Consider the following 27,131-nt stretch of genomic DNA (forward strand, 5'->3'; position numbering starts at 1 on the left):
TTGAACTGAAATAACAGCAGTTTTGCCAATGAGTTTAAGAGGGGAAATGTTAGCCAGTTATTATTTTCAAAGACTTAGGGCTTCCTCTATCCCCTGTCCTTTCCTCATCTCATATATATATCATACGAACACTACTATCTGCTTTGCTATTTACAAGGCATTTGCTGGGGCGCCTGGGTGGCTCAGTCGTTAAGCGTCTGCCTTCGGCTCAGGGCGTGATCCTAGCATTCTGGGATCAAGCCCCACATCAGGCTCCTCTGCTGGGAGCCTGCTTCTTCCTCTGCCACTCCCCCTGCCTGTGTTCCCTCTCTCGCTGGCTGTCTCTCTGTCAAATAAATAAATAAAATCTTTAAAAAAAAAAAAAAACAAGGCATTTGCTACTGCCTTAATTCATTTAAATCTAAAAATAACCTCATGAGGTCAGTATGATGGCTACAGCCATTTTACAGATAAGAAAACTGACTCAGAAGGGTTAATCTCCAGTCACCGTGGGACACTGTCGAACTTGAAAGCCAGGGCCTTTCCTCTGGACGGTGCAGCCTCTTACATCCCTACGTTCATAATAAGGCCCCTGGCCATTGGTAGCATGCTGGAATCACAGAGCAGGCCAACTACAGACGCTTTACAAGCCTCTGGGTTTATTTCATTTCAAAGTCAAAGAGGAATTATCCTTTTGGTTACCCATTGTTATTAGACTGGCGGTTTTCTGGCTTGAGCAGTCAAGAGTTAAACTTACTAGTAGAGGTATAAAATAAAATAAAAGTTAGCAGCCACTTTTTCTCAATCCCTGTGTTTTGTTGCAAACATCTCTGGAGGTAAGAAAAATTGATTCTTATGATCAAAATGCTGGGTCATGCTGTGCCCACGATTTTATTCATTTTGTTCTGAAGAAATGGGTAATAAGCCCATTTGCTTGCCGTTGCCTGTGGCTGAGCTAGCTCTGTGGCCCAGCAGTTGGAGAAATTCAATTCAGCAGACATTTATTGATGTGCCTTCCATGTGCCAGGCAGTGCGCAAGGAGCTGGAGATACACAGATGGATAAGCCCCAGTCCTTGTTCTCAGAGAGTCCAGAGTATTTTCCAGGCCCTTTAATCATGGCATGCAGATGCTCTTTGGACGATGCTTTGGATTAGTTTGCTTTTTACATTTTGGTAAAATACAGCCACTCTTAGAAAGTTACTATCTAAAATATAAGAACTCCTTGTTGAATGTACAGGAAGAAAAAAAGGACACACATGTTTAGAACTCAACAGTGATACAAACTCATCTTCCACTTCAGAGCCAGCCATGTTGGATTCGGAGATGGATGACATTTTATCCCTTCCAAGATTGATAGAATCCATTTATAGGCTCTAAATAAAAGCCCAAGGATTTACATGAGTGAAAGTTAACCCAGCTGCCTCTCCATGCACATTTGCCAAGTTAGCACGTCTGTGCACCCCATGCATCTATTTAAAAATGCTAGAAGTAATATGCCAACATTATAGAAGTGAAGGAAATGGAGGAAAACTGCAAAGTAGAATAATACTAGTCACCTAAAATGTCACTTCCCTGATACCGAGAGGTGGCTGGACCTTTGCACCTCAATCTCCTCATCTGTAAAATTGGGAATACTTAATACCTTTTTTAGGAGGCTTTGCCAGGACTAAACAAGGTAACAGTGTGAAGTGCACACACCCCAAAAAAGCCCACAATAAGTGTGTACTTTTTAGAGTAAAAACATTTTTATGTAATCTTTTTGTCTCATTTTTCCTCTTTTTATACCAAGTTGTTTTCTTGTCGTACTTTTGTATCCTAGTTTCTTACTATTACATGATCCTTTTCCATCTTGCTCTGTGTGATTATTGCAGTTTTTAGTGGTTGCACGCTGTTCTGAGGTAGGGTATGCGAGTACCATTGTAACTTATCCGTTCCGCTGCTGTTGGACATTTGGGCTGCTTCCAGTGTTTCAGTATTTTATTTTATTTATTTATTTATTTTAAGATTTTATTTATTTATTTGGCAGAGATAGAGACAGCCAGCGAGAGAGGGAACACAAGCAGGGGGAGTGGAAGAGGAAGAAGCAGGCTCATAGCGGAGGAGCCCGATGTGGGGCTCGATCCCATAACGCCAGGATCACGCCCTGAGCCGAAGGCAGACGCTTAACCGCTGTGCCACCCAGGCGCCCCCCAGTGTTTCAGTATTTTAAATAGTGACTCAGTGAACAGTTGTGTGTATGCAGTGTAGTCACTTACTTACCGGGAAATCTCAGGCAGGTGACTTCATCTCCGTCTTTGTTGCCCTGATGCTAAATGGGGATAGAATAGTATCTGTCTGAGAGGACAGGGATGTGTGGATTAAATGAAGTAATACAGCAAAGCACTTGCAACAGCGCCTGGCACTTACCAGATGCTCAGCGAACATTACCTCTGGCCCTCTGTTTGGGTCTGTTTCTTTAGGCTCTCTCTCTAGAGAGGGGGTTGTTTCATCCGCTGCTTTCCGAAGGATTTTACCAGTTTAGGATGTCAACAGTATTATGTGAAAGGACCAATTTCTCTACGCCCTCACTAGCAGTCATGCCAGGATTTAACTATGTAACTCTCTTTCCCTTTAAAATAATAGTGAAAAAAGGCGCCTGGGTGTCTCAGTCGGTTAAACGTCTGCCTTTGTCTCAGGTCATGATCCCGGAGTCCTGGGATAGAGCCCCACGTTGGGCTCACGCTCATCTGGGAGTCTGCTTCTCCCTCTACCCCTCCTGCCTGCTCTGGTCTCTCTCTGTCTCTCATTCTCTCTCTCTCTCTCAAATAAAAAAATACAATCTTTTTAAAAGTAAAATAAAATGGTAGTGAAAAAATAAGTTTGTCCGTATTGGGGCAGCTTGTTATAACTGGAACTCACTTCTGCTCACTGCCCTGAACAGACCTCATGTCACAAGGTTGGGTTCCAGAGGCTGTTAGTATGTTTATTTTCCTGAAGCTTGCAGTCCCCAGCTGCTTTCCACAAAATTGTACAAGTTGGTCGTCTGAACCTTCAAAACCCAGCATATTTTATTCCTTACTGAAGTACATAGTACTGGGTATCTGTATTTTTTCCAAAACAAAACAACAGTTTGGTCTAGTAATATCTGTTGTGGCACATAATGATTTCAATGATTCCGGGGCGCCTGGGTGGCACAGCGGTTAAGCGTCTGCCTTCGGCTCAGGGCGTGATCCCGGCGTTATGGGATCGAGCCCCACGTCAGGCTCCTCCGCTATGAGCCTGCTTCTTCCTCTCCCACTCCCCCTACTTGTGTTCCCTCTCTCGCTGGCTGTCTCTCTCTCTGTCGAGTAAATAAATAAAATCTTAAAAAAAAAAAAAATAATAATAATAATAATTTCAATGATTCCCTTCTCTCCTGCCCACCCCAACCCCCCAAGAAAAGTAATTGGCAAGGGTAACCATAATTTTGGGTTTGCCCAGTTTTTACTTATCCTGGTATAATTATTCATCATGCCCACTTCACCCTCAAAAGCGACCTAGTTCAAATGATGAATGACATTGTCGCCTGATCCCCAGGAATTAGTCAGCAGCTGGGGTACCTGCCTACACTTGCTACCTTACTATTTTCCTGGGTGACTTTCTACCTGTCCAACAAAGGTTTCAGTTACAGTGCTTTCACCAGGCTTCACCCGGGAGGCCCTCACATGCACCCAGCCTGTTTTGAACGCACATTGGCCCAGTCTGCATTCCCTCAAGTTTTCACATTTCATCATCTTTTTCCCTCTACATCTTGCTGATAATTGTCAATGGCATAAGCAGGCCAAGGCACCTCAAATTTGTGTCAGAAGTGGCTCTTTGTCCTTCAGAACTGTTTATTCTGCAGCTCAGTTCATCCCATAGGCAAATGTAACATTCCTCATTTCACACCACTTGCAATGTAAAAAATGATACCTGCTTTCAAGAAGTTCATCTTAAATGTAAACCTCTTCTTACTAGGACTCCTAACACTTGCTGCTCTTGCCCTCATCAAATATGATGAAGTTGTTTATATTCATAAAGTACCCCAAAAACCCTTACACAAGCACAGCGAAGAGGTTCAAGCTGAGTAAGCAGTAGCAAGGACACATCTAAGGTGACACACACATCTAAGGAGCCCCCGGGTCCATGATTGGTCAGAGACAGAGTTTTGCTCACAGGATGAAAGATTATAAGTATAGGTGCTTCTGCATTGGAAAAACAACAAATCAGCTTCTCAATGATGATTACCTTTTGCACTTTAACTGCATTTTAACTGGCATAAAGGTCTTTATTATTTGAGAGGCTCTGTTTTCCCTTAAACAAGTGCCTGCATTCCTTGGGTAATGTATTCAGAGTTTTAAAGAGGAAAAGCAAATGTTCTGAATATGGGATGCTGCCATCTTGAGCTGGTGTGATGAATGTGGGGCTGTAGTTTATATCAGGATGTGGACTCTCAATGGAAAATTTGTTTTTCCATTTGTTTTAACCAGGCGACTTTCGGATGGTGGTTGGAGAGGATAAGACAAAAGTGTTGAATATTGTGAAGCCCAACATAGCCCACTTTCGTGAGCTCTATGGCAACATACTGCAGGAGAATCCCCAGGTGGTGTATAAGATCCAGCAAGGCCGACTGGAGGTAAACTGTATGTGGGAAATAATTTATATTGTTTCTAAGGCAAGAGCTATTTTAAGAGGAAGAAGTCAGGGTTAGAACAATGTGACTAGTGTGATAACATTTACAGTTTAAAAAGTAGATTTCGTATGTAAACATACTAGCCCATGTATTTGGAATAATGCCAAAAGGTAACATAAGAGACTAGTAATAAGAGGCCTCCTCTGGGGAAGGGAACCTGGGGCTGATATGGGAGAGGACCTGTCTTTACCATGTGTATCTTTTTTGCCATTTGAAATTCTTATGCATTCGAATTACCAATCAAAAACAAGTGAAAATAAATTCTCAGATTTGGCTTCTTCATCCTCAATCCTACTTCCCTCCCCAGATGTAACCTTACTGACAGTTTGGCGTATATTCTCCCAGATCTCTTCTTTTGTACATTTCTGTATTTATTTGTACATACACACATGTATAGAAGTTTGTTCTTTTTTGGTTTGGTTTGGTTTTGTATAAATGGACTTTTACACATATTATTCTGACGCTTATTTTTTTCCTCACTTGTTATGTTTATTATGTCTTGGCTTTCCTTTTGAGATATCAAATGAAACTTTCATTCCAGGTATTTTTAGGAATCATATTACTAAGTATTTGAAAATAAATATTAAAGGACTTTTCCTTAGGGGAAAGTAATTTGGATTTAAGAGTGTTTAAAACTCTAGGAACCACAGAGTTGGGTTTTTTTTTTAATCTTTAGCAAAAAGAACACTGTATTTTACTTTTTTAGTGCTCTTCCTCTTCCAAATAATAGGGGCAACTAATATTATATTGAATATAGAATTTAAGGGAATTTCTAAAACTGAAAGGGAACTTTGGAGAAAAAAATAGAAATTATTTAAACAAAAAGAAAGAATAATATGAAATCCCCAGAATACCTACCACTCAGTTGAACAAATTTTGCAAGTTTTTAAAATTTTTTACTTTTCTGAAAGTAATGCATGCACGTGATTTAAAAACCAAATTGAAACAAACTGAGGGCTTCGGGGGGGGGATGGGATAGGCCGGTGATGGGTAGTAAGGAGGGCACGTATTGCATGGTGCACTGGGTGTTATACGCAACTAATGAATCATGGAACTTTACACCAAAAACTAGGGATGTACTGTATGGTGACTAACATAATATAGTAAAAAATATTATTATTAAAAAATAAATAAATAAAAATTAAAAAATTAAAACCAAATGGGACCTCAAGGTTTGTAACAAAAAGTAGCAGTTCCCTATTCGGCACTCCCACTTCTCAGCGCTACTTCCCAGAGCTGACTGCTTTCGTCTTGTTAGCGGTCCCGTGTTTACCTCCATGTTTCTAAACAATATGATTTGACTGTGATTTCTTGATTTTTTTTTCTGTTTTATACTTTGTTTTTGTCGTGCATCAATGGAAGATGAGGATTTTTTTTTACTCTCTTTTATCACTCCCATCAACACGTACCCACACGTGCACGCACACACACACACACACACACACACACTTCCCGTCCCACCTCACTCTCTCTTGCTCCACATACAGTTACTTCATAATTTTTGGTTAGGTTAATGTTCACTATTTACATTATTATGAAACTTACTTTTTCTTCATTGCTGAGATATACTACCATGAAATTTCCTTTCCTGTGCAAATTTGTTTTTCTTGGAGTTAATAATTGTCTCATTTTCTTCATTTGCTTGATTTTCTTTGTACCTGTCCCTAATTCATGCCCTCTTTCAAATCTGCATAGCTTCTCTCATCATAGACCAACACATCAGGTATTTTCTGTTTCTTGTTTTTCTTGGGGACATTTCTTCCTGGAGCCCCGTGTGCCCTGTTCTTTCTAAGCTTGCAGCATGGCTGTTCTCCTGGAGCATCTTTTCATTATCACCCTGAGGGTTCTTTCTGTCTTCTCCTTTTGCTAGGTTTTGGTTTCCTTCATCTTTTATCTTCCTTTTTCATGGTTATACTTTAATTTTGGTGAGATACACCTTATAGTACCTCTCTAACATAGGTTGTAAATTTTTTGAGACCATGTACATCTGAACATTCTACCCTTGCACTGATTGCTAGTTGGGGCTACATATCACATTCTAGGTTGGAAAGAATTTTCCCTCAGACTTTTTAAGTCATAGCGTCAGTTCTTCTAGTTTCTTTTTTTTTTTTTTTAAGATTTTATTTATTTATTTAACAGAGAGAGAGACAGCCAGTGAGAGAGGGAACACAAGCAGGGGGAGTGGGAGAGGAAGAAGCAGGCTCCCAGCAGAGGAGCCTGATGTGGGGCTCGATCCCAGAACGCTGGGATCACGCCCTGAGCCAAAGGCAGACGCTTAACGACTGAGCCACCCAGGCGCCCCGGTTCTTCTAGTTTCTAAGTGTTGTGTTAAAAAGTCCAGTGGCTGAATAATATTCCATTGTATATATGGACCACATCTTCTTAATCCAGTCATCCGTTGAAGGGCATCTCGGCTCCTTCCACGATTTAGCTATTGTGGACAATGCTGCTGTGAACATTGGGGTGCATATGGCCCTTCTCTTCACTACGTCTGTATCTTTGGGGTAAATACCCAGTAGTGCAATTGCTGGATCATAGGGTAGCTCAATTTTTAACTTTTTAAGGGTTAAAAATCAAAAAGAACGATTTCTCATCATTTGCTGCAACACGGACGGCACTGGAGGAGATAATGCTACGTGAAATAAGCCAAGCAGAGAAAGACAATTATCATATGATTTCTCTCATCTATGGAACATAAGAACTAGGAAGATCGGTAGGGGAAGAAAGGAATAGAGAAAGGGGGGGTAATCAGAAGGGGGGAATGAAGCATGAGAGACTATGGACTCTGGGAAACAAACTGAGGGCTTCAGAGGGGAGGGGGGTGGGGGAATGGGATAGGCTGGTGATGGGTAGTAAGGAGGGCATGTATTGCATGGTGCACTGGGTGTTATACACAACTAATGAATCATGGAACTTTACATCAAAAACCAGGGATGTACTGTATGGTGACTAACATAATATAATTAAAAAATATTATTATTAAAAAAAAAAAAAGTCCAGTGGCATTCGGATTACCATCCTTTGGATATGACCTTTTTAGCTCTTGGACAGCATTTAGGATCTTTTCCCTTTTTCCGGTCTTAAATTTCATGATGGTTTGTCTTTGTGTATGTGTTTTTCACTATTATTCTGGCACTTCATGAGCCTTTTCGGTCTGGAAATTCATGAGCTCCAATTCTAAGAAGTTTTGTTATTTCTATAATTTCTTCTTATCCATTTTCTTTCTTTGTTCTTTCTGGAATTCCTATTAGCTGGTTGTTGGACCTCCTGGTTTGATCTCTTTAATTTCTCTTTCCTCCTTCCTGTTTCTTTGGGGGTTTTTTCCTGCTTTCCAGAAGAATTTTTCAAATTGATCTTCTAGCACCGCTATTAAATTTTTAATTTCCTTTGAATGTTCTTTTTCTTACAGCATCCTGTTCTTGTTTTCCAAATGCATTATCTTTTGTCACCCCTCTAGTTGTCTTTATTATAATTTTTGAAGTTTTATCTTGCTCTCTACATTGTCTCTGTTTCTCTTAGTGTCATTATCTGTAGGATTTCTCCAAAGGGACATCATCTACTCACTGGGATCAGGAAGGATAATGTGCCTAGCTGCCAACTTACAGAAAACTGAGCAAGGGGAAAGGGCTGGGCATTTTCCTTAACCATGAAGATAAACATTTCCAAATTCCTCACTATGGCCTGTGAAAGCCTACGTGATCTAAGTTCTGATTGATCTCTTATCCTGGGGAAACTTACAAGAGTTAGATTCGTGGGCTGAATTACAGTTCCCAGCACAGCTGAGGCTGTCACTAACACCCACCTGCTCTTTCCCGCACTACCCATTCCAAACTCCCCTGACCCTCATCTAGCATTTGTGCTGGGCTAGACGAGGTGGCCCAGCCCCTCAACCTGAGGCATCTGAGACCCGGTCACCATGCCCGTTTCAGGCTATGATTGCTGTCCTTTCCCTTTACCATCAAAATTGGGCAAGGGGTACTAAGAGATGTGTACCAGCAGCTGTCCCCTGATGATCAGTTGCTTCTGCCACTACAGTGACTCCTCTCTTTGTGTGCTGGGCTTTTGGCGTGGCATCTGAAGAGAGTTGGTGGCAGTCATAGCTTTAAGTTTTAAGTCCTGAAGTTGTAGGGATGGGAAGCACACATTTCCTGAGTGGGTCACTGGGAACAATGGGAAACAAGGCTACTTCTTCCATTCCTTGGTTCCCAGACCTAGTCATTCCACTGGTTGGGAACGAGGTACTATTTAACAGGCATTAATTTAGGATGTGTATGCACCCCATTCTCACCGGGTATCATCGCCAAGCCGCTGGCTCAGCTGTACCTCATTGCTCTGTCATAGGATTTTTTAAATGATGGCACTATTAGCATTTTAGGCTGGATAATTCTTTGCTGTGTGGCCCCCAGATTTCCTCTTTTTGAGAACTGCACTATCAGTCTGGCAGCTTTGGTGCAGTATATGGTAGGAAGAGTGGAGCCATGGTCTGTGCCCATTGCTATACCTCTGTACCTCTTTTGCTCTAAAATGGGTCCCATAAGTGATGTTACATGGTACAGTCATGTTGGTGAAGCAAGCATTCCATAGGCCCTGTAATGGTACTGGCTAGGTCCTGTGGGCAGGAAGGGCAAACCCATGCTCAGAATATGTGTTACTTCCAGTTAAGATGAATTACGACCCCTTCCCAGGTGGAAGGGGTCCAATGTAGTTAACTGTTCAGTCTCAAGAGATGGTCTTATTATCAGGATCTCAGTTTTGGCTTCTGTTGCTGTCAGGATAGACTTTAACAACAGCAGTAGCTAAGTCAGCCTTGGACCTAGGCAGAGCCTCTATCCCTGCCACCATGGCTACTCCTTTTATAAGCATTGTGCTTGAGGCTATTGAATTAACTGGCTGAATTGTCCTTTTGGTTATTGTTGATTCTTCTGTGAAGGATGCTTTCTTGTGGATGTTAGCAAACTACAAAGATCTTCACACTTCGTGCACACCTCCCATAGATCCATCCTCATGCCTCTTCTGAGTTTTTTGTCTTTAGTCTTCTGGTCTTTTTCCTTTCGCGCCCAACCAACCAGCGAACCATGCTTTACTCCCCATGGGTCTTTGTATATTCTTACCTGGGGCTGCTTTCTCCATGTAAAGTGGATGACCAGGTACACCACCTGAAGCATACCCATTTGAGAGGATTTCCCCTCATGAATGTCTTTCAGGGCTATCCCTGAGTGAGGCTGTAATGCATCGTTTTCAGCTTGTACGTACCAAGCCAAATCATCCATGCGGCAAGCTCATCCTTTATCCTCCGAAAGCCAGTCACAAGGGAACCTCCACGTAGCCATAGGCATGAACCAGTGGAGAAATAGAATGGTACGCACTGCTGCAACCGTGCGTAGTGGGTATTACGGGGCCTGGGTTTCCTGCATGTGCAGCTTACTTGTGCCCTCTGGCACTACTCATGCGGAATGCTAGTGTACCTCTTCCATCTTAAAGTGGATTACAGTTGAGCCTGCCTGACCTTAAGATCTGGTGGATACGAGAGATCTCAGTTCCTGATGGGCAGTTCTTGATGCGTGGTCTTTCGTTGCTCCGTGGTTAGAAGCTCCATCTCTACCAGAGTCTCATATCTCAGAGCTGATTTCAAATGGTGCATTGCTCTTCACTGCAGATGGCACGGCCTTGCTGCAGAGCCCTAGCGGTCTACATTGTGATTTCCCACTGGGAACCTACCGCAAGCTTCCTGTCGCTTCTTTTTATACCGAAGATACCTTTGGAACTATAGGTTTTACAGGGTTGTATGGCCCAAGTGGGGGGCTGCTTGCTCTGCTGCCTGGATCTGTTGCAGGCTCTTTTCTGCTCTGAGCCTCACAAACCTGGCATCCTTTTATACCACTTGGTTAATGGGTCTGAACATTACAGCCAGTTGTGGAATCTGCTGCCTCTAAAACCTGAAGAGGCTTACCAAGCATCATGCTTCATTCTTAGCAGTGAGAGGTACGAGATGCAAGAAGTTGATCTTTACTTCCGAGAGGATGTCCCAGCATGCGTGAGACCACCTGACCCCTAAACACTTCATGATGTGGTGGACTCCTACAACTTCGTGGGGTTATCCTCTACACCCTGGAGTACGTTTACCTACCAGGCATTCCAGTGCACTTGCCACTGTCGTTTACCAGGTTACGGTAGCAACATACCGTTGATGTAGTGGATCAGCCCGAGGTTATACAGTGTCCATGGTCTGGTTTCCTTGGGATATCTTATGACGGAGGGTGGGAGAGTTAACATAGCCCTGAGGCAAACCATAAGATACACTATTGTCTGTCTCATGAGAGCGAGCTGCTTCTGATCCTCCTTCCTAATAAAGATGGAAAGGAATGCCTTCCGCTGGTCTCGGCGCCATCCAGATACCTGCAGTTCTGTTGACTTGCTCAAACAGACTTACCACAGCCGGCACAGCAGATGCAACTGGGACTTCTGCTTGCTTGAGTTGTGGTGGTCTGCTGTAATCTTCCAGAACCCATTTGGATTTTGTGAGGGCCAGACTTAGTGGAAATATGAGGGAGACCATTAGCCTTTGTATTAGTCGGAGTTCTCCAAAGAAACAGAGCCAGTGGGCTAGAGAGAGAGAGATTTATTTTAAGGAATTAAACTGTGGAGGCTGACACATTTGAAATTTGCAGAGCACGCCGGCAGGCTGGAGACCTGGGGGAGAGTATGTTGTAATTTTAAGTCTGAGGGCAATCTGGAGGCAGGATTCCTTCTTCCTGGGGCGCCTGGGTGGCTCAGTCATTAAGCGTCTGCCTTTGGCCCAGGGTGTGATCCCAGGGTCCTGGGGTCGAGCCGCACATCAGGCTCCTCCTCTATGAGCCTGCTTCTTCCTCTCCCACTCCCCCTGCTTTTGTGTTCTCTCTCTCGCTGGCTGTCTCTATCTCTGTCGAATAAATAAATAAAATCTTTAAAAAAAAAAAAAGAATTCTTTCTTCCTCAGATACTTTAGTCTTTTTTCTTAAGGCCTTTAAGTGACTAGATGAGGCCCACCTGCATTGTAGAGGGTAATCTACTCAGAGTCTGCTGACTTAAATGTCAATTATATCTTAAAAAATATTTTTTTATAATGACATGTGGACTAATGTTTGACCAAGCAATTAAGCACTATAGCCTAGCCAAGTGACACAAAATTAAACATGACACCCCTGCATCCTTTAGGTTTACAGATAACACTAATCTCTGCCTTTCCTCCTGAGAGGTGGTGTTTGTTGTTGTTTTTTAATTACTGTCTTGCATAAGAGGTAAAATGGCAGCTTCGGAGGCTTCCCCTTGGCCTTCCATAGTATCACAGCTTTGAAGTGCCATCATGGAGTATGCTCTTTAGGAACGCTCCTGGTAGGTGTTGTGTAGGATCAGGATTGAGGGGATTTGAAACAAGCCCCCATCTGATCCTACGGTGGCACCGTGGAACTAGATGGCCATTCCTAGTTGTCCCAGACTTTGTACTCCTGCGTCATCCAGTCGTTGGATCCAGGCAGCTCCCTTTGGCTGAGAACAGGTCTGGGAGGGACACTAAGAGAGGGATTCAGCGAACTTTCCCAGCAGCTAGTGGAATGAGTACCTTGGCCCTTAAGCCAGGATCTGGGTGGTACAACACAGCATCCAGTATCCTATGACCACATCTGCTTTTTTAAAACATCAGCTTTATTGAGATATTATTCAAATACCATAAAATTCAGTGGTTTTTAGTATATTCACAGAGTTGTGCAACTATCACTACAATCTAATTTAAAACATTTCCATCACTCGAAAAAGAAACACCACATCCATTAGCAGACCCTAGTTTCCCCTCCCCACAGGCAACCGCTAATCTGTTTTCTGCCTCTATGGATTTGTCTGTTCTGGACACTTCATATAAATGGAACCATACAGCGTGTGGTCTTTTCGTATCTGCTTTTAAAGTGCGGTTTGACTTTCACGGTTTTTTAAAAATTTCTTCTCCTTTATTTACTGACTCTCACAATTTAATTGAATGCTTTCACTTCCATGTTTTAATGAGAATCAAAGAGGATAATTACACAGAATTTAGCAATTTATTTGAAAATGTCACCTAATATTTTGTCTTTCAAGCAAAAATTCCAGTGCATTCTTTTCCTCAAGAGAAAGCAGTAGCAAATACTATTTTTTAACTCCTCATATTACTCAAGCCATTTTGGTATCTCTAAAATTCCTGAAAGCTTCATAGATAAAGCCTTACAGAAATATAGGATCCTTTTGACTAATCTCAATTCTTAGCCCCAAAATATGAGTCTATAAATGTTATTTCTAATGTATTTTACAGTAGTATCCACTTTTTTTGTCATTTATTGAAGCAAAGCTTCAAATTCTGTGGATTTAGAATCCTTTTAATGATAAATATAAAATATTCAGGTTAAAAAAAAAAACCTTTACGTTTACTGGAGCCACTAGACAATAGTACTTTGTTCTTCTTTGCATAAATTTTGTAGAAAACTATAAAAATCCGGACATTAATACTCAATAAATACTTGTTAAATGAAAAAAGTGGTAGAATGAGTGAATTCTAAGTGTTAATAAGAAAGTTAGTCATATCTGGAAAATCCGAATCTAAAATTTAATATATTCATTTGTCTAATTTTTTTTTTCTTGCTGTTCTCTTAGTCAAAGTTAAAACCTAACCATTTGTTGAAAGAACACAAGACAGATTCTTACGTGAAAAAGAATGAGATGAGCCGTTGAGGGCGGTGCTACTGGTTCTCACCTTGGCAGGCAGGCAGTGTTTACATGATTTTGTAAAAACTTAGTTCCATGAAGTAAAGTATATTAGACTAGGAGTTAGAGAAGCTAGGTGTGGCCTTGGCTCTGTGGCTCACTTTGGATTCAAAGTAAAGTCTGATGCATAGTTTGTATGTTTTATTTCTGTATTTATCTTTCAGCTTGATGTATTTAGAATATGTGGGGCACAGAAACCACTGGTGTAATTTAATCCTACTTAAGAAATAACGACAACTAAGTTTTATTGATGCAGTTATTCATTCCCTTACTCAGCGAGTGTTTTTTGACAACCTACCGTGTGCCAGGGGATTAAACGCAAATAAGCTTAGTCCTTGTCCTCAGTTTATTCCTACAGTTAATGAAATACAGCATGGTGAATAAAAAGGCCCAGAAGGCAGGAGACACGAGGTTAGACGCCGCTCTCTCCGAGTGGCTCTGTGACACTGGCTGTGTCACTCAGTGCCCCTCTGTTTAAAATGGGAGAGTCTGTGCCTGGATTTGCTGAGCCTCAGTGAATGTTGGCAGCAGCCCCACTTCCTTCAGCTGCTGGATGCAAGACAAATAGAAATTTTAAAACTGAAAGTCAGAAATTGATCCTTGAAAGAGGCTTCTGTTCTTTTCTCATGTAAAAGTGGACTATTAGAGGAAAAGTGTTGGCCTTTTTGAAGGAACTTAGCATCTGAACTCTTGTGCATTCAGTTTCAGAAAGGAGCAAGTCTCCTTAGCATGCTGTCCGGTCTGGGGTATGGGTTCATGTATGTTTATGTGACTTGAAAGAGAAGCCCGTGTCTTTGAATCTTTATAGAATTCAAAGAACTTTACATAGACATTATCTTTTTTTTTTCCCCTTAGATAGATAAAAGCCCAGAAGGACAATTCACTCAGCTAATGACATTGCCCAAAACATTACAGCAACAAATAAATCATATTATGGACCCTCCTGGAAAAAACAGAGATGTGGAAGAAACTTTATTTCAAGTTGCTCATGATCCTGACTGTGGAGAAGTGGTGCGACTAGGTATGTTTATGGATTTGGCGTTAAGGAAGTACTGGCCATGGGTAAAAAGCAAAGTTTGCGACTGAGATGTATTTTTTATTCTTTCTTGCCTAATGAGATCAAGAGACAGATTGTCTCAGGGAAGAAGAAAGCACTAACAATCTGGGGTTTTTCCAAATCTAAACTGTCATTTGTTTGAAGTAGGGTGGTGAAAGTACTTCTGTTTTCAGATTCCTGGGTCCTAAATCACTGTCAAAGGGGGAAACAATGTTTGTTTAGTTCTAAGAGCGTAACTTCTAGAAGTTATTCCAAAGACTCCTCTGTGTCCTTCATGGTGGTCTGAGAAGGAAGGAGACTGGTGACATTTTTAGTGCTTTTGTAACATCAAGAACACAGCTTTCATCAGCCGACTCCCATTCAGTGTGTCTCATAGTGTGTTCAGTCAGTTCCCTCTGACATGGCCCATGTTCCACATATTATCCCCAGGGCCTTCCCAATGTTTACCCAAAAATCTTATCTTCAGAGATCCACTTCCCTTTGAGGTGTTAAAGATAATTTACAAGGGCTGTCAGTAAAGAAATAATCATGATTGAAAATGACTCCCTTCCCCAGTTGAGCACGTTCTCCTGTTTTATTGAGGAATATTTCCTGAGCTCCTGAAGGATGCAAGCTACTGCCCTAGTTGCCCTTCCCAGTGACGCGCTCTCCCAGGGACCTGCCCCAGGCCGTCAGAGCATATGTTTAGGTTACCAGGTACCTATTCTGAAGATAAGTGAGGAGGCACGTTGTTTGTTTTCATTTTACCACGATTCTGGTCACAATATGGTCTCTGCTGCCTTTGTGAGAGGATGAAGGATTGAGGAGTCCCGTGTATGTTTTCAGAATGAAAGTTTTTCTCCGAGGCAGAAACTTTGGGTTCTTTTTAATCATTTCAGATCTTGGGGTTGAGAACCAGCAACCTTAAGCAGATTTAAAGTCATAAAATGACCTTGGAGGGTGACTTAATCCACCCCCTGTTTTAATTAAGGTGAGGAGGCCCAGGCCCAGAGGGGCCAGGCATTTGCCTGAGCTCACATGGCTGGTGGTGACACAGCTGGCAGCTCTGGTCTCCTGGCCCCCAATCCTGATACCCCTTCCACTGTCATTCTGCGACACCAGGGCAGAGCTCGATTTGCTGGTTTTATTGGATAACTGGAAAGAATATTTCGTTTTAGGTTTTTAAAAGTGTTAAGATGACTAACATCTGGCTTTTTTGGCATCCTTGTTGGTTTTCTCTCATAGGGCTTTCAGCAATTGTGAGACCTTCTAGTATGAAACAGAGCACCAAAGGCATTTTCACTGCTGGTAAGAACTTTCAAAAACCTATGGTTGTTTTTTTTGTTTTTGTTTTTGACAAAAGTTACGTTTAATTCACAGTGTAGTGAAGGTTACCGGTAAGAAAGCTACACACAAAGCGTGAAAAGGCCTATTACACAAATGCACGTATTTCTATACAAAGCTCCTGTCACCGTTTGCTACCTCGTCTCCTGTGTCTGTTAGGTGAGCCGAGTCCTGGGGCTCTGGGTTATGAGAGCTCTCAGTCAAGAGAGGGGGGAGGGGAAGAGCCTCTGAACCAACACCTAAAAATGCCCTCTTAGAGACATCAGTTACTTGCAAAATAAATCATTTCCTTTTTTGAAGATCCAGGCTTAATGTACCTGCTGGATTGAGTGGCCTCGGCATTCCTGATTAAAACGTAAAGCTTTATCGGTGTCCTACAAGTACTTCTGAAGTGCTGAATTCTGATGGTCGTGAACTAGAACGTAGCAGTGGTGTACAGACAGGCAAAACAGCACCGTCATCGGGTCTAAAACAGTCAAACCATGTGAGGTGCTGTTGGAAGCCTTACTGCCCCTCTCAGTTTTCTGAATAGCTCCTTGGGTGCAGGTTGTCCCCTCATTTTAGGATTTATGGAAGTCACATGTGCATATTGTTGCCAAAGCAGCAGTACCTTGCCCTTCCCCCCACCCATTTCCCCTCTCCAGAGACAACTGCTGCTACCTCTCCTAGCGGGTTGGTTTTATTTCCACTGCCAGTTTCCTAAATAGTAGGCCTATACTGCTGTTCGCTCCTTTTCAGTTATGGGCATCATCTGTGGACTTCTCACTCTGGCGGATTAGAATTCAGCTCTCGTACCCACCCCGCCACACACACTCACCCGTCCCATCCCTCGGTCCTCGGGTAGTGGCTGTGTGGCTTTGGTGAAGCCAGTTGTCAGAGTTTACAGCGTATGACTCTGTTACTATGATTCATAGGTGAGCCATATCATACACTCTTCCTTCCCTGCACGACTTTCTTTTCCCACGGAGATTGTCTTCCCCTGTGTCATGGGAGGGATCCCCCGTCTCCCGTCTCTTGTGTCTTTTACTTTTGTGGTATACACTCTCATTTTGGTGAAGCACACCTCCAGTAACTTACCTCCAGTAAGGATGCAGGGAGGCAAATCGGGAGACCATGTATAACTAGAAAAATTTTTAGCTAACCCTCACAGATAATCAACACTAAGGCTAGAGATAGATTCGAAATCATTTCTTTAAGAATTTCTATATCATTATTCCGAGTATCTTCTCACTTGAGGATTGCTATGGAGGTCCAAAGCCATTCGGATTCTCAGTCCTTTGTGTATGTTCTTTCTGGAAGCCAGTTAGGTCTTCACTTGCCCCCAGGGCTCTGACATTTCTCAGTGATATGCTTTGATAATGAATCTGTTTTTATCTACTTTACTGGGTACTCATTGCTCTTTCATTTTAGAACCTCAGAAAATAACATAAGAAATTTTTCTTTTATTGTTTTTTTACCTTCTTCCCATCTGTTTTCTCTCTTGTCTTTCTGGAATTCCTTTTATTCAGATATTGGCCCTCCTGGAAGAGCCCTTTGGTTTTCTTTCGTTTCCTATTTTTGATTTCTGTCTTTTTGCTCTGCTTTCTGGGAGATTTTCTCAACTTCAGCTTCCAGCCCTTCTATTGAGTATTTTATTTCTGCTATTATATTTTCAATTTCCAGGAGCTCTTTTCTGTGTTCTTTCTTTATTCTCTAATGTACATTTTTTATTTTTTAAAAGATTTATTTATTTGAGAGAGAAAGAGAGAGCGCGCATGTGTTCATGCAAGCATGGGGTGGGGCAGAGGGAGAGAATCTCAAGCAGACACCACGCTGAGTGCAGAGCCCTATGTGGGGCTTGATCTCACAACCCTGAGATCATGACCTGAGCTGAAATCAGGAGTCGGACACTTATCCAACTGAGCCACCCAGGCGCCCCTGAATGTACATTTAAAAAAAAAAAAATTTAAACATCCTGTTCTTGTTTTATGGGCTTAAGCATTTGAACATATCTTTGGATATTGCCACATTGCCCTCCAGAGTGGTTGAATCAATTTATAGTCCTAGCAGGAAATGAGAGTTCTCTTTTCTCCCCGTTCTCTCCAACACTTGGTATTGTCAAATGATGGACTTTCCTAGTTTGGTCTTTCTTTATGTGACCATATACTGAGCCTTTCTAATGTGCCAGCCATGCAGGATACAAAAGTGCACACAACACCATCCTGCCTTCAAGGAGTTCATAATCTAGAAAGGGAGATAAATGTGTAAATAGAAATTTGCAGTACTGGATGATAGATGGCACAGAGGTAACTCGAAGTAAGGAGTGATCTTTCAGCCTGATTCTGATCCCTGGGCTGAGATTGCCAGGAAGCTGGTATGCTCACACCTCTTAACCTCTCACCCCAGCTGCCTGGATACCCAGCTGTGTTTGGCCCCAAGGACACAGTGCTGCCCCTCCTGAGTCTTTGGAAAGATTCAGCCAAAAATTCAACAAAGATTTAGTAGCTCATGTGCCAGATCTACTCAGCTGAAGATCTTCCTACTATGCAGGAGTGCATAGCTTTGCATTTCCAATTAAGATATTTATTTAATCTATGTTCCTGCTGGTTTATCCTGGCAAGGCTGAAGACTAGGTGTTTTTGTTTGGTTGGGTGGTTCAGGCTATTAATCTGTGATTTGCATGATTGCAGCTTCTTGGGTGAGGCTAAATGCTTTGTGTTTTTTGTTTTTTGTGGGGTTTTGGGGGGCTTCTTGTCCCATAAGGAATTATTAGATTTATGGATTTTTTTGTTTTTTAGTTGTGATCATGTGTTATGGGGTTTTTAAATTTTTCTTTTCTTTTAGAAATACATATTAAAATTTTTACAGATGAAATGACAGGATGTCTGAGATTTGCTTGAAAATAAAACATGGCTGGGACACCTGGGTGGCTCAGTTGGTTAAGCATCTGCCTGCGGCTCAGGTCATGATCCCAGAGTCCTGGGATTGAGTACCACATCTGGCTCCTTGCTCAGGAGGGGGCCTGCTTCTCTCTCTGCCTGCCGCTCCCCCTGCTTGTGTGCTGTCTTGCTCTCACGCTCTCTCTCTCTCTCCCCGGTAAATAAATAAATAAATAAATAAAATCTTAAAAATAAAATAGAACATAGTGGAGGGAAGTGGATTAGGGGTGGATGACACAAGATTCGCCCTGAGTTGATATATTGTTGAAGCTGAGTGAAGAAACATGAGACATGTTCTATTCTTCTTTTATAAGTTTTAATTTTTCTCTAATAAAATGTTTTTAAAAATCCATCCTCATCACCTCTTGACTCTTCAACCTTAAATGAACCTTTGGTCTTCTTTCCACCCATCCTTTCCAGTGGCCAGCAGAGGGCAGTGGGTGATACAGAAGCCACAGCCCAGTTTTCCTGTGGCCGCCCTAGTGCCCGGGGCTCGTTCCTGCGCGTGCTCGCTGCCTCCTTCCCTTTCCTTCCTAAAGAGGCGTTATTGGATCCTGGAAGCCAGAATACCGGAATATATGCAGCCTGCTCTGTGGGCGCAGAATCTGTGGAAAGTGATGCGCATCCCTTCAAAGTCTGTGGGTTTACTTACCTTATGCTCTGGCTTCTCTGATTTTATGGTGCTTGTGAGCTGTGATGAAGGCGGCTTAGGCCAGAGCCCCAGAGCCTCATATTCCAACTTAACTACTGTGACTTGGGCAAGTTACCTAATTTTTCTGAGTTTTAATTTCATAGGGTTAATTATACTTGCCTCACCAGGTTGTGAAAATTACATCTTATGCTAAATAAACCATCTGTGCCTGGACTTTCTCTTCTTGGTATCATTACCTAAAAGTTTCCTGACCCTTCTTTAGAATAGGCTTCTTTGCACTGTCATATTCAGATGGCATTCTCCCACCCAGTAACCAGGTCTCTAGTTGGAGTAAATTAGCAACGAAAGGCCCCAAGTGGCTGGTTTACTGTTTCTCTTCCCTCTGACTTCACAGCAAGCTTCAGAGCCTCTATGCTTCTGCATGTTGTTCTTTAGAAGTCTTCTCATCGTGGTCCTGGCTGTCGTTCCGCTTGCTTTGCTAAGGTAAACCCCTCCAAGTTCTACTTGTGTTCCGTTCAGCTAGCTGATGCGTCATATGCGGGGTGAGAAAACCTGTGTATTTGATGGAGTTTGTATTCCTTAGTAGCCATTCTCACCCTTCCCCTTCGCAGCGTCCCACTCAGTGGGGGTGAAAAGGAAGCTTCGGTCTTCTCCCTTAGCTAGTGAATACCCTTTATATTCAAGTACAGTTCACCTCAGAGAGATCGCTAACCAAGGAGCAAAGCTTGGGGTCAGAAGACCTGGACTTGAGTTGTATCTGCTCATTTCTTCACTCTGTAACCTTGGCATGTTAAGTAGCCCTTCTTCCTTGAAATGGAGGGGGTGTTAATACCCAGCTCACTACATGTTCTGAGAGTGTCCAGTATGTACCTAGCAGGTGCTTTATAAACTTGGGTGAGTCTAGATCTAAATATCACTCTATTCCCAGACAAGATAAAGACCAGGCATCTATAACCAGCCAAGAGGATTGCCTTTACTCATAAACCGAGTTGGATACACAGTTGCCTGTTCTCATGTGGTCTGACACTCTGTCGTATTAGTTCCCTTGAAATCCCCTCATCATCAGATACACCCGTGTTCCAAGGTGAGTACAGAAATGCCTCCAAAGCCAAACACTGTTTTCCCATTTTAGCCTAACTTACCAGCAGCTCAGAAGTGAAAGGCCATTTAGTCTCCTGATACTTGCCTGCTCTTCTTTTCATGGTAGCAGCAGATGGCATCACTCTCAAACTGGTCACAGAAGACCACCTAAGCAAACTGTCGGATTCTCAGCAGCAGCAGCCTTCACGTTACTAACCCGAGTGTTCTGGTACCGGGACTAGGAGAGAGATGGGGGAGTTATTGGTAAAACTGAGAAAGAAGCAGGAGCCGGCAAGGGGAGCCTGAAAAGCCACGCAGAGGAATTCAGAGTTTATTCTGAGGGTGGAGGGAAGCCAAGGAAGGATTGTAGAAAGACCTTGATAGCTGGAGAGTAGAGAGCAGATGGAAGGGAGCTAACGCTCTTGCTCAGGAAACTGATTAGCTATGGTTGCAGCCAGTCAGGAGAGGAGTTAGGCAGCCTGAACTTGGGTCATTGCAGTACAGTCAGAGAGAAGAGATGCACACAATATTTTTTTTTTCTATTTTAATAATTTTTATTTTGTTATATTAATCACCATACAGTACATCCCCAGTTTTTGATGCAATATTCCATGATTCATTATTTGCATATAACACCCAGTGCACCATGCAGTATGTGCCCGCACACAATATTTAGAGGGCAAGTTCCCTGTTCTGGATGGTTGGAGGGATATGGGAAGTGAAGGAGGGAGAGGAGTCAGAGATAATTCCGTATCTGGCTTGCGAAGTGGTGGACGGTGGTCCCATTCCCCAGAGGTGGGGAAGGTTGGGGAAGATGATGAGCGTAATTTCTGAAATCTTGCTTTATTTTTCCCCACCTGACTTTCTGGTCAGTCAGAACTGACTCTGGGGACAGATACCTATTTACCTCTCTAGCTTCAAAGGATTCACCTGAATTAACAAGACAGGTTTAGTCTTGTTCCTAAAAAGTTTCTGGCATGCCTGAGGGGTTCTTTACCAGCCCTTTCCTGAGACACAAGAGAATGGATTGTCGGTTATCCTCTGCTTCTGATCTCTTATAACTAAAACACTTCTTCCATTTTTTGGTACCTGCACATTAAATAAGAAGAACACGTAATAATAGTTAAGGTTTTTTTTTTTCTAGTGATTTGCTTATTAATAACCTGAGAGTCCTTAAAATAAGTTTGTACTTCTGCTTCAAGAGACTTTCTTTGTAGATAATATCTAACTGTGGTTGGAAAATAATTGGAAGAGTGTTTGGGGGCTTACTGATTTTCCCTCCTAAGTATCTGAAATGTAGGACTATGGGAAGGGAGAGACCTCTCACAAACTACTCGTATCTCTGCCTCACATTGTTTCCTGGAGAACCATGTCTGTCTCTGGACCCATCTTATTTAAGGTCATACAGGGATTCATGGTCTTACATGTGTAGTGACTTTGCTGCAGGTCATGTGAAACAGGCTGGAAATCGACAGAAGTGAAACTTGAGGTGCCAGATATTGAAGTAGATTTCTATACACTTCCAAAAAAGACCTGACTCTAGATACTAGTCAAAATTCATAATGACTCACTTTAGGTAGATAAGGATATGTCTAAAGACATTGTTATCTAAAGAGATGTTGCATCTTTATCCATTGGGGAAGGAGCATGGTTTTTAAAGTTTCTCTCTTAGCAGGCTGTCTTCCCTGAAGACACATTCTAAATGCAGACTTCCTAAGTCACCATCCTTTTCTATGGAAAGAGAGCAGAAACCAAAAGTAGGCTTAATGTAAGCCAAGTAGTATTCTGTGGATTGTAAGCTCTGTGAGAGCAGAGACCATAACCATAACCTCAACATTAGTTCAATGTCTTATGCAGATGCTCAATAAATACTGGGTCAGTGTATTTCAGTGACTGAGTAAAGGAAAGATTTAGGTTTTCTGGTAGTAGAAAAAAACTTCCATAGACACAGAAAAGTGCACAAATCATAAATTTGGTGAATTTTTACCAAGTGAACACGCTCATGAACCTAGGACCCAGATGAAGAAATAGAACAGGACTGTCCCCCAGATGGTGTGCCAGTCATAGTCACTAGTCCTCCAGGTGTAACTACTCTCTGACTTCCAATGCCATGCTTCTATTGTGTCCATTTTTGAACTTTAGATAAATATGTAGGCTCCTGGGTCTTTCACTCCTCTTTACATCAATGAAATTCAACATGGCGTTGGGAGCAGCAATAGTTCATTTATCCTCATTGCAACGAGTCCATTGTATGATTACACCACGGTGTATCTACTCCCCTGTTCATGGTTTCTTGGGTTGGTTCCAGTTTGGGGCCCTTACAGGTAGTGCTGCTGTGAATGTTTTCATACCTGTCTTTTGGTAGGCGAACACATGCATTTCTCGTAGGTGCGTACCTAGGGGTAGAATTACAGCATCACAGTGTGTGTGTGAATGGTCCCCTTTGGTACTATCACCAAACAGTTGTCCACATTACACTCCCACTAGCTGAGCTCTCAGCGCAGCTTCTCCTCACTTGGTACTCCGTGTCTTTTTCATTTTAGGCACTCCAGTAGGTGAGTCGTGGTATCATATTGGAGTTTAATTTACGTTTTCCTGATGACTCATGAAGCTGGGCATTTGTTCACGTTTATTTGGATGTCCTCTTTTGTGAAGTGCCTATTCTAGTGTTTTGCTCATTTTTCTATTCAGTTGTCTGCCTTTTCTTACTGAATTCCTCATATAGTCTGGATATAGGTCCTTTGTCTGATATATGTAACATAAAAGTCTCCTGCTGGGGGCCGGGGGGCTGTCATTTTACTCTCTTGATGGTGTCTTTTGATAAAAAGACGTTCTTAATTTTATTCAATTCAGTTTGTCAGTTTTGTCCTTTATGGGTAGCAGCTTTTGTGCCCTGTATAGGAAAGGCTGCCCACCACAACTTCGTGGAGTTTTAGTTTTCCACCTATGTTGTAATTAGACTGTTAAGGCAGAAAGGATCCTTCATTCCAGTCTGTTGGTTCTTAACCTGCTGCAAATCCTGGCTTCCTGTGAAAACCCCCGGCACAGAAGTACACACATGCACACACAGCAAACTTTCCTGGTTTCCGCCTAACTCCCCTGCAGACCGATGTTGAAATCTGCCCATGGCCCCTTGTCAGGGAACCCCAAACTAGTCCAACCGGTCTTTTTACAGATGAGGAAGTTGAGGCCTAGGGAGGGTACGTCACACTGCAAGTTTGTGGTCCAGTTGGGACCAGAATTCAGGTCCCTTGACTCCTATTCTAGTGCTCTTTCTAGTACAATTCCCTGCTGCAGTCTTTCTGAGAATCTCAGTTAGAGCCATGTAAGGGAGAGACTGTTTTTAATGAAGGGAGGTTTCTTTTTTTTTTTAAGATTTTATTTTTTTGAGAGTGAGAGTGAAAGAGAAAGAGAACACAAGCCAGGGGAGAGGCAGAGGGAGAGGGAGAGGGAGAAGCAGACTCCCTGTTGAGCAGGGAGCCCAACGTGGGACTCGATCCCAGGACCCTGAGATCACGACCTGAGCCAAAAGCAGACACTTAACCGACTGAGCCACCCAGGCGCCTCAATGAAGGGAGGTTTCTATGCAGTAGCAGCAAAATATGGCTACATGGTGACACTCAGGTACTTTAGATATTTACCTTAAATGTTAAAGTGTAGCATGTCTGTATGTAAGGCTTGTGACGTTGAGCTGCGACTGATCGTGGCCGATGCATCTTCCTCTAGCTGTGACTCAGTGCCCTGGGGTTGCTGTGTTGAACCTTACTGTATGCACCTACCTGTGTTCTGCTTAGTGTCTCGATTGGTTCTGGCTGGAATATTAAAAAGCACCTTACGTAAGAAGTTTCCAGTCTCAATGCTCAAGTGGGTGAGGTTCACCAATGTGGTTGCTCCAGGGAGAATATTAAGAGGTGGAGGCAGGGGAAAGGAGCTCTGAGTTTCTTGACTAGGCTAAGTCCATTTGCAAACAGTAGGCAAGCTGGGCCAGAGTTTCTAGAAGTTTTTGCCAACAATTTTCCTGGTATGCAGCCTTTTTACCTGCCACTGCCTGCAGTAGCTTCTTCAAAGATTCTGAGCGGACTGGGCAGCTTACAGGTAACAGGCCCAGGTATTTTCAAGAGACCACTCAAACCCCAGTACTAGAAGTCTCCAGATTTAATCCTGTTACCTCATCCACAGTGCCTACCAATGCTTAAAGCGCACTGCCAGAGGTGTGCATTTCAGACTTGCAGCACAGACCACAATTCGTATCTCCTGGGGAAGAAGACCGTTTGGTTCTTTGGGCCACACCCTGAAACACAGACTAAATGATCTCATCCTTAGCACAAAGGAAGTCGAGCCCATAATACCATCTGCAAATAGGATCCCATTAGACCTGACAGACAGATAGCATCCCATTATTCTACCCCATTTTACTTCTGTCCCATTAGCCCCCAGAGAGCTTGCTTCTCCAGTTTCATCAGGTACTTGTGATTAAGTAGGTGGGGGGTGCTAGAAGGTCAGATAGCTCAGTGAGGTGCACCTGTTCCATCATTTCAAAAGCATTTACTGAGTACCTACTATGTGTTAGGTACTGTACCAGGTGATGGGGATACAGGGATGAATGGAACAAGCTCCCTGTCCTTGAGGAGCTCCCAGCCTAGGCAGAGGGACAGGTCAGTAAGCTGACGAGCACCACGCAGAGTGGAAAGTGCTGTGCGAGAGGTCAGCACGGGTGCTCTGGGACCAGGAGGAGCTATGTCTGAGTTGGCCTGGGGTGTCCAGGGAGGCACTTCTGTAGAAGGAATCTGAAAGGGGATGAGGAGTGTACAGGTGGAAAGTGATGGAACCGACATTTGTTCTAGGCAGGCCGGTGGCATACACAGTGATACAGCAGCAGGGAGCTGGGGGTGGTTGGGACGCCAGCGTAGAAGGGAGCTGAGGACACCCAGTTACACACAGAGTTTGCTTTATTTTCCTTTCGCCTCTTTAAAAGAGCTACTCAAGTCAGAGGTTGATGATAGACTCGTGACTTGGAAGATTCACTTATCCCATTAACTCAGGTACCTTTGGGATCCGTGTCACTGCTGGAGTAGATGCCTAAATCAGAATCTCTTCCCCTCATGTTGATCATGGTGACCTTTAATCATCTTCTGCTCCCAGGGTCTCCCGTCAGCCCATCACTGCCCCACTCCAGAGACAGGTCTCCGGTCAGGATAGCATGGAAACTAGCTGAGTATGTAGTCCACAAGCACCAATCTCCTCACCATCTCTTTTTTTTTTTTTTTTTTTGTCTTTTAGGTGTGAAGAAATCAGTGGTTTATAGTTCACTAAAGCTACACAAAATGTGGAAAGGATGGCTAAGGAAAGCATCCTGATTTTGCTTGCTCTTATATGTGTTATGTATAGATGAATAAAGTGATCCTTTTTGACAGAACAGTGTTTGCTACCTTGACCCACTGCTTGAATTTGAAGATACCTAGGTTTGTATATTTGACTTTGAAATGTAGGTGTTAGACCTTTATCCGGGGGACCCAAATACCTTTGAGGACGAGCAAATGAGTGGTTTCAAAGGTTTCAAAGTGGTTTCAAAGATTCCCACCTGTGGGAATCTGAAAGTATTTTTAGCTAGCAAAGGATTAAATAGAACAGGGAAAATTACCTAATGTTCATGCAAGGCCTACACACCAGGTGTGACAGGTGAACTGCTTTGTTTAACCCTTACCCTACTTCTGCAACATAGATACGAGCCCTGCTTTTTTACAACCAAGGAAACTGAGGGTAAAGAAGTTAACTAACAGACCCACTGGCCCACAGCCCCAAAACAGCTGGGATTTGAATTCAAGTCTGTTCCGCTCAGAAGACCAGTATCACATCCCGCTTGAGGCCTCGCCTGCAAGATGTGAATAATTCTTTCCTGGTTTATCCAGATGATTTCTGTGATTATTTCCAGTTATCAGTGACCATGGAGCTAAAGACACCTGAATGGTTTCTTCTATACCATTTCTATTCTGTGTCTTCTGAGATCAAGTGGAACACTAGAAAATTCCTTCCTAGAATGAGCTACTTCTGGAGAGATGATTCATGCTATGTCAGAATTTATGGCACACTTAGAGACCATTTATACTCCTTCACTTTACAGGTAAGGCCCAGAGAGGCAGTGACTTCCAAGGTCACATATATTTGTCGACAGCCTAGACTAAAACTTGCATCTCTACATCCTGTTTAATCCCCCTTCTGCTTCAGCCTGCCATTCTACCCACCCAGCATGCAGGTAAACTATAACAAGGCCTTGGATTTCAGTAGCTTTTACAAGATCAGGAAGAACAAAATCCCTCGGCTTGGTGTTATTTTCAAAAATCACAGGACGCCTCATCTAAATGGAACTCCTAACTCTAACTTGAGTTTTACTGTCCTCAATCCCTTCTTGTATAACTAACCTACTCTAACAATTGGGCAGCAGATACAGGAAAGCCTTTCCCTGGAATTTCAGGTTATGGTGGGTTATGTAGAAGTAGATCAGAGGTTATGGCAGGTGGAAAAGCCAGGAAGAGGCTAAAGGCTCGCAGGGAGGAGAATTTAATTCAACTGATTAATTCAATGTTGCTAAGCAACCCTGGGTTGGAGGGAGATGGGATTGGCCAAGATGACCATATTTGTGATCCTGCCCTCAGTAAGTTTGCAGT

General features: G+C 42.8%; 1 protein-coding gene across 3 annotated transcripts in view; it reads left to right on the plus strand.

The window, feature by feature from the left end:
* Nucleotides 1-25,882, plus strand: part of TAMM41 (TAM41 mitochondrial translocator assembly and maintenance homolog) — a 48,825-nt gene extending 22,943 nt beyond the window's left edge. For all 3 annotated transcript variants that reach the window (XM_045812404.2, XM_045812403.2, XM_045812406.2), the window contains 4 exons: nucleotides 4,468-4,613; nucleotides 14,292-14,457; nucleotides 15,718-15,780; nucleotides 25,747-25,882. In XM_045812404.2, coding sequence (XP_045668360.1) covers nucleotides 4,468-4,613; nucleotides 14,292-14,457; nucleotides 15,718-15,780; nucleotides 25,747-25,823 — 452 coding nt within the window. In that variant the 3' untranslated portion in view covers nucleotides 25,824-25,882. The remainder of the gene's footprint in view (nucleotides 1-4,467; nucleotides 4,614-14,291; nucleotides 14,458-15,717; nucleotides 15,781-25,746) is intronic.
* The last annotated feature ends 1,249 nt before the right edge of the window (nucleotides 25,883-27,131 follow it).

This window comes from Ursus americanus, chromosome 14 (genome assembly GCF_024610735.1).
Source record: "Ursus americanus isolate L20-20 chromosome 14, mUrsAme1.1.p, whole genome shotgun sequence".
Classification (NCBI taxonomy): domain Eukaryota; kingdom Metazoa; phylum Chordata; class Mammalia; order Carnivora; family Ursidae; genus Ursus; species Ursus americanus.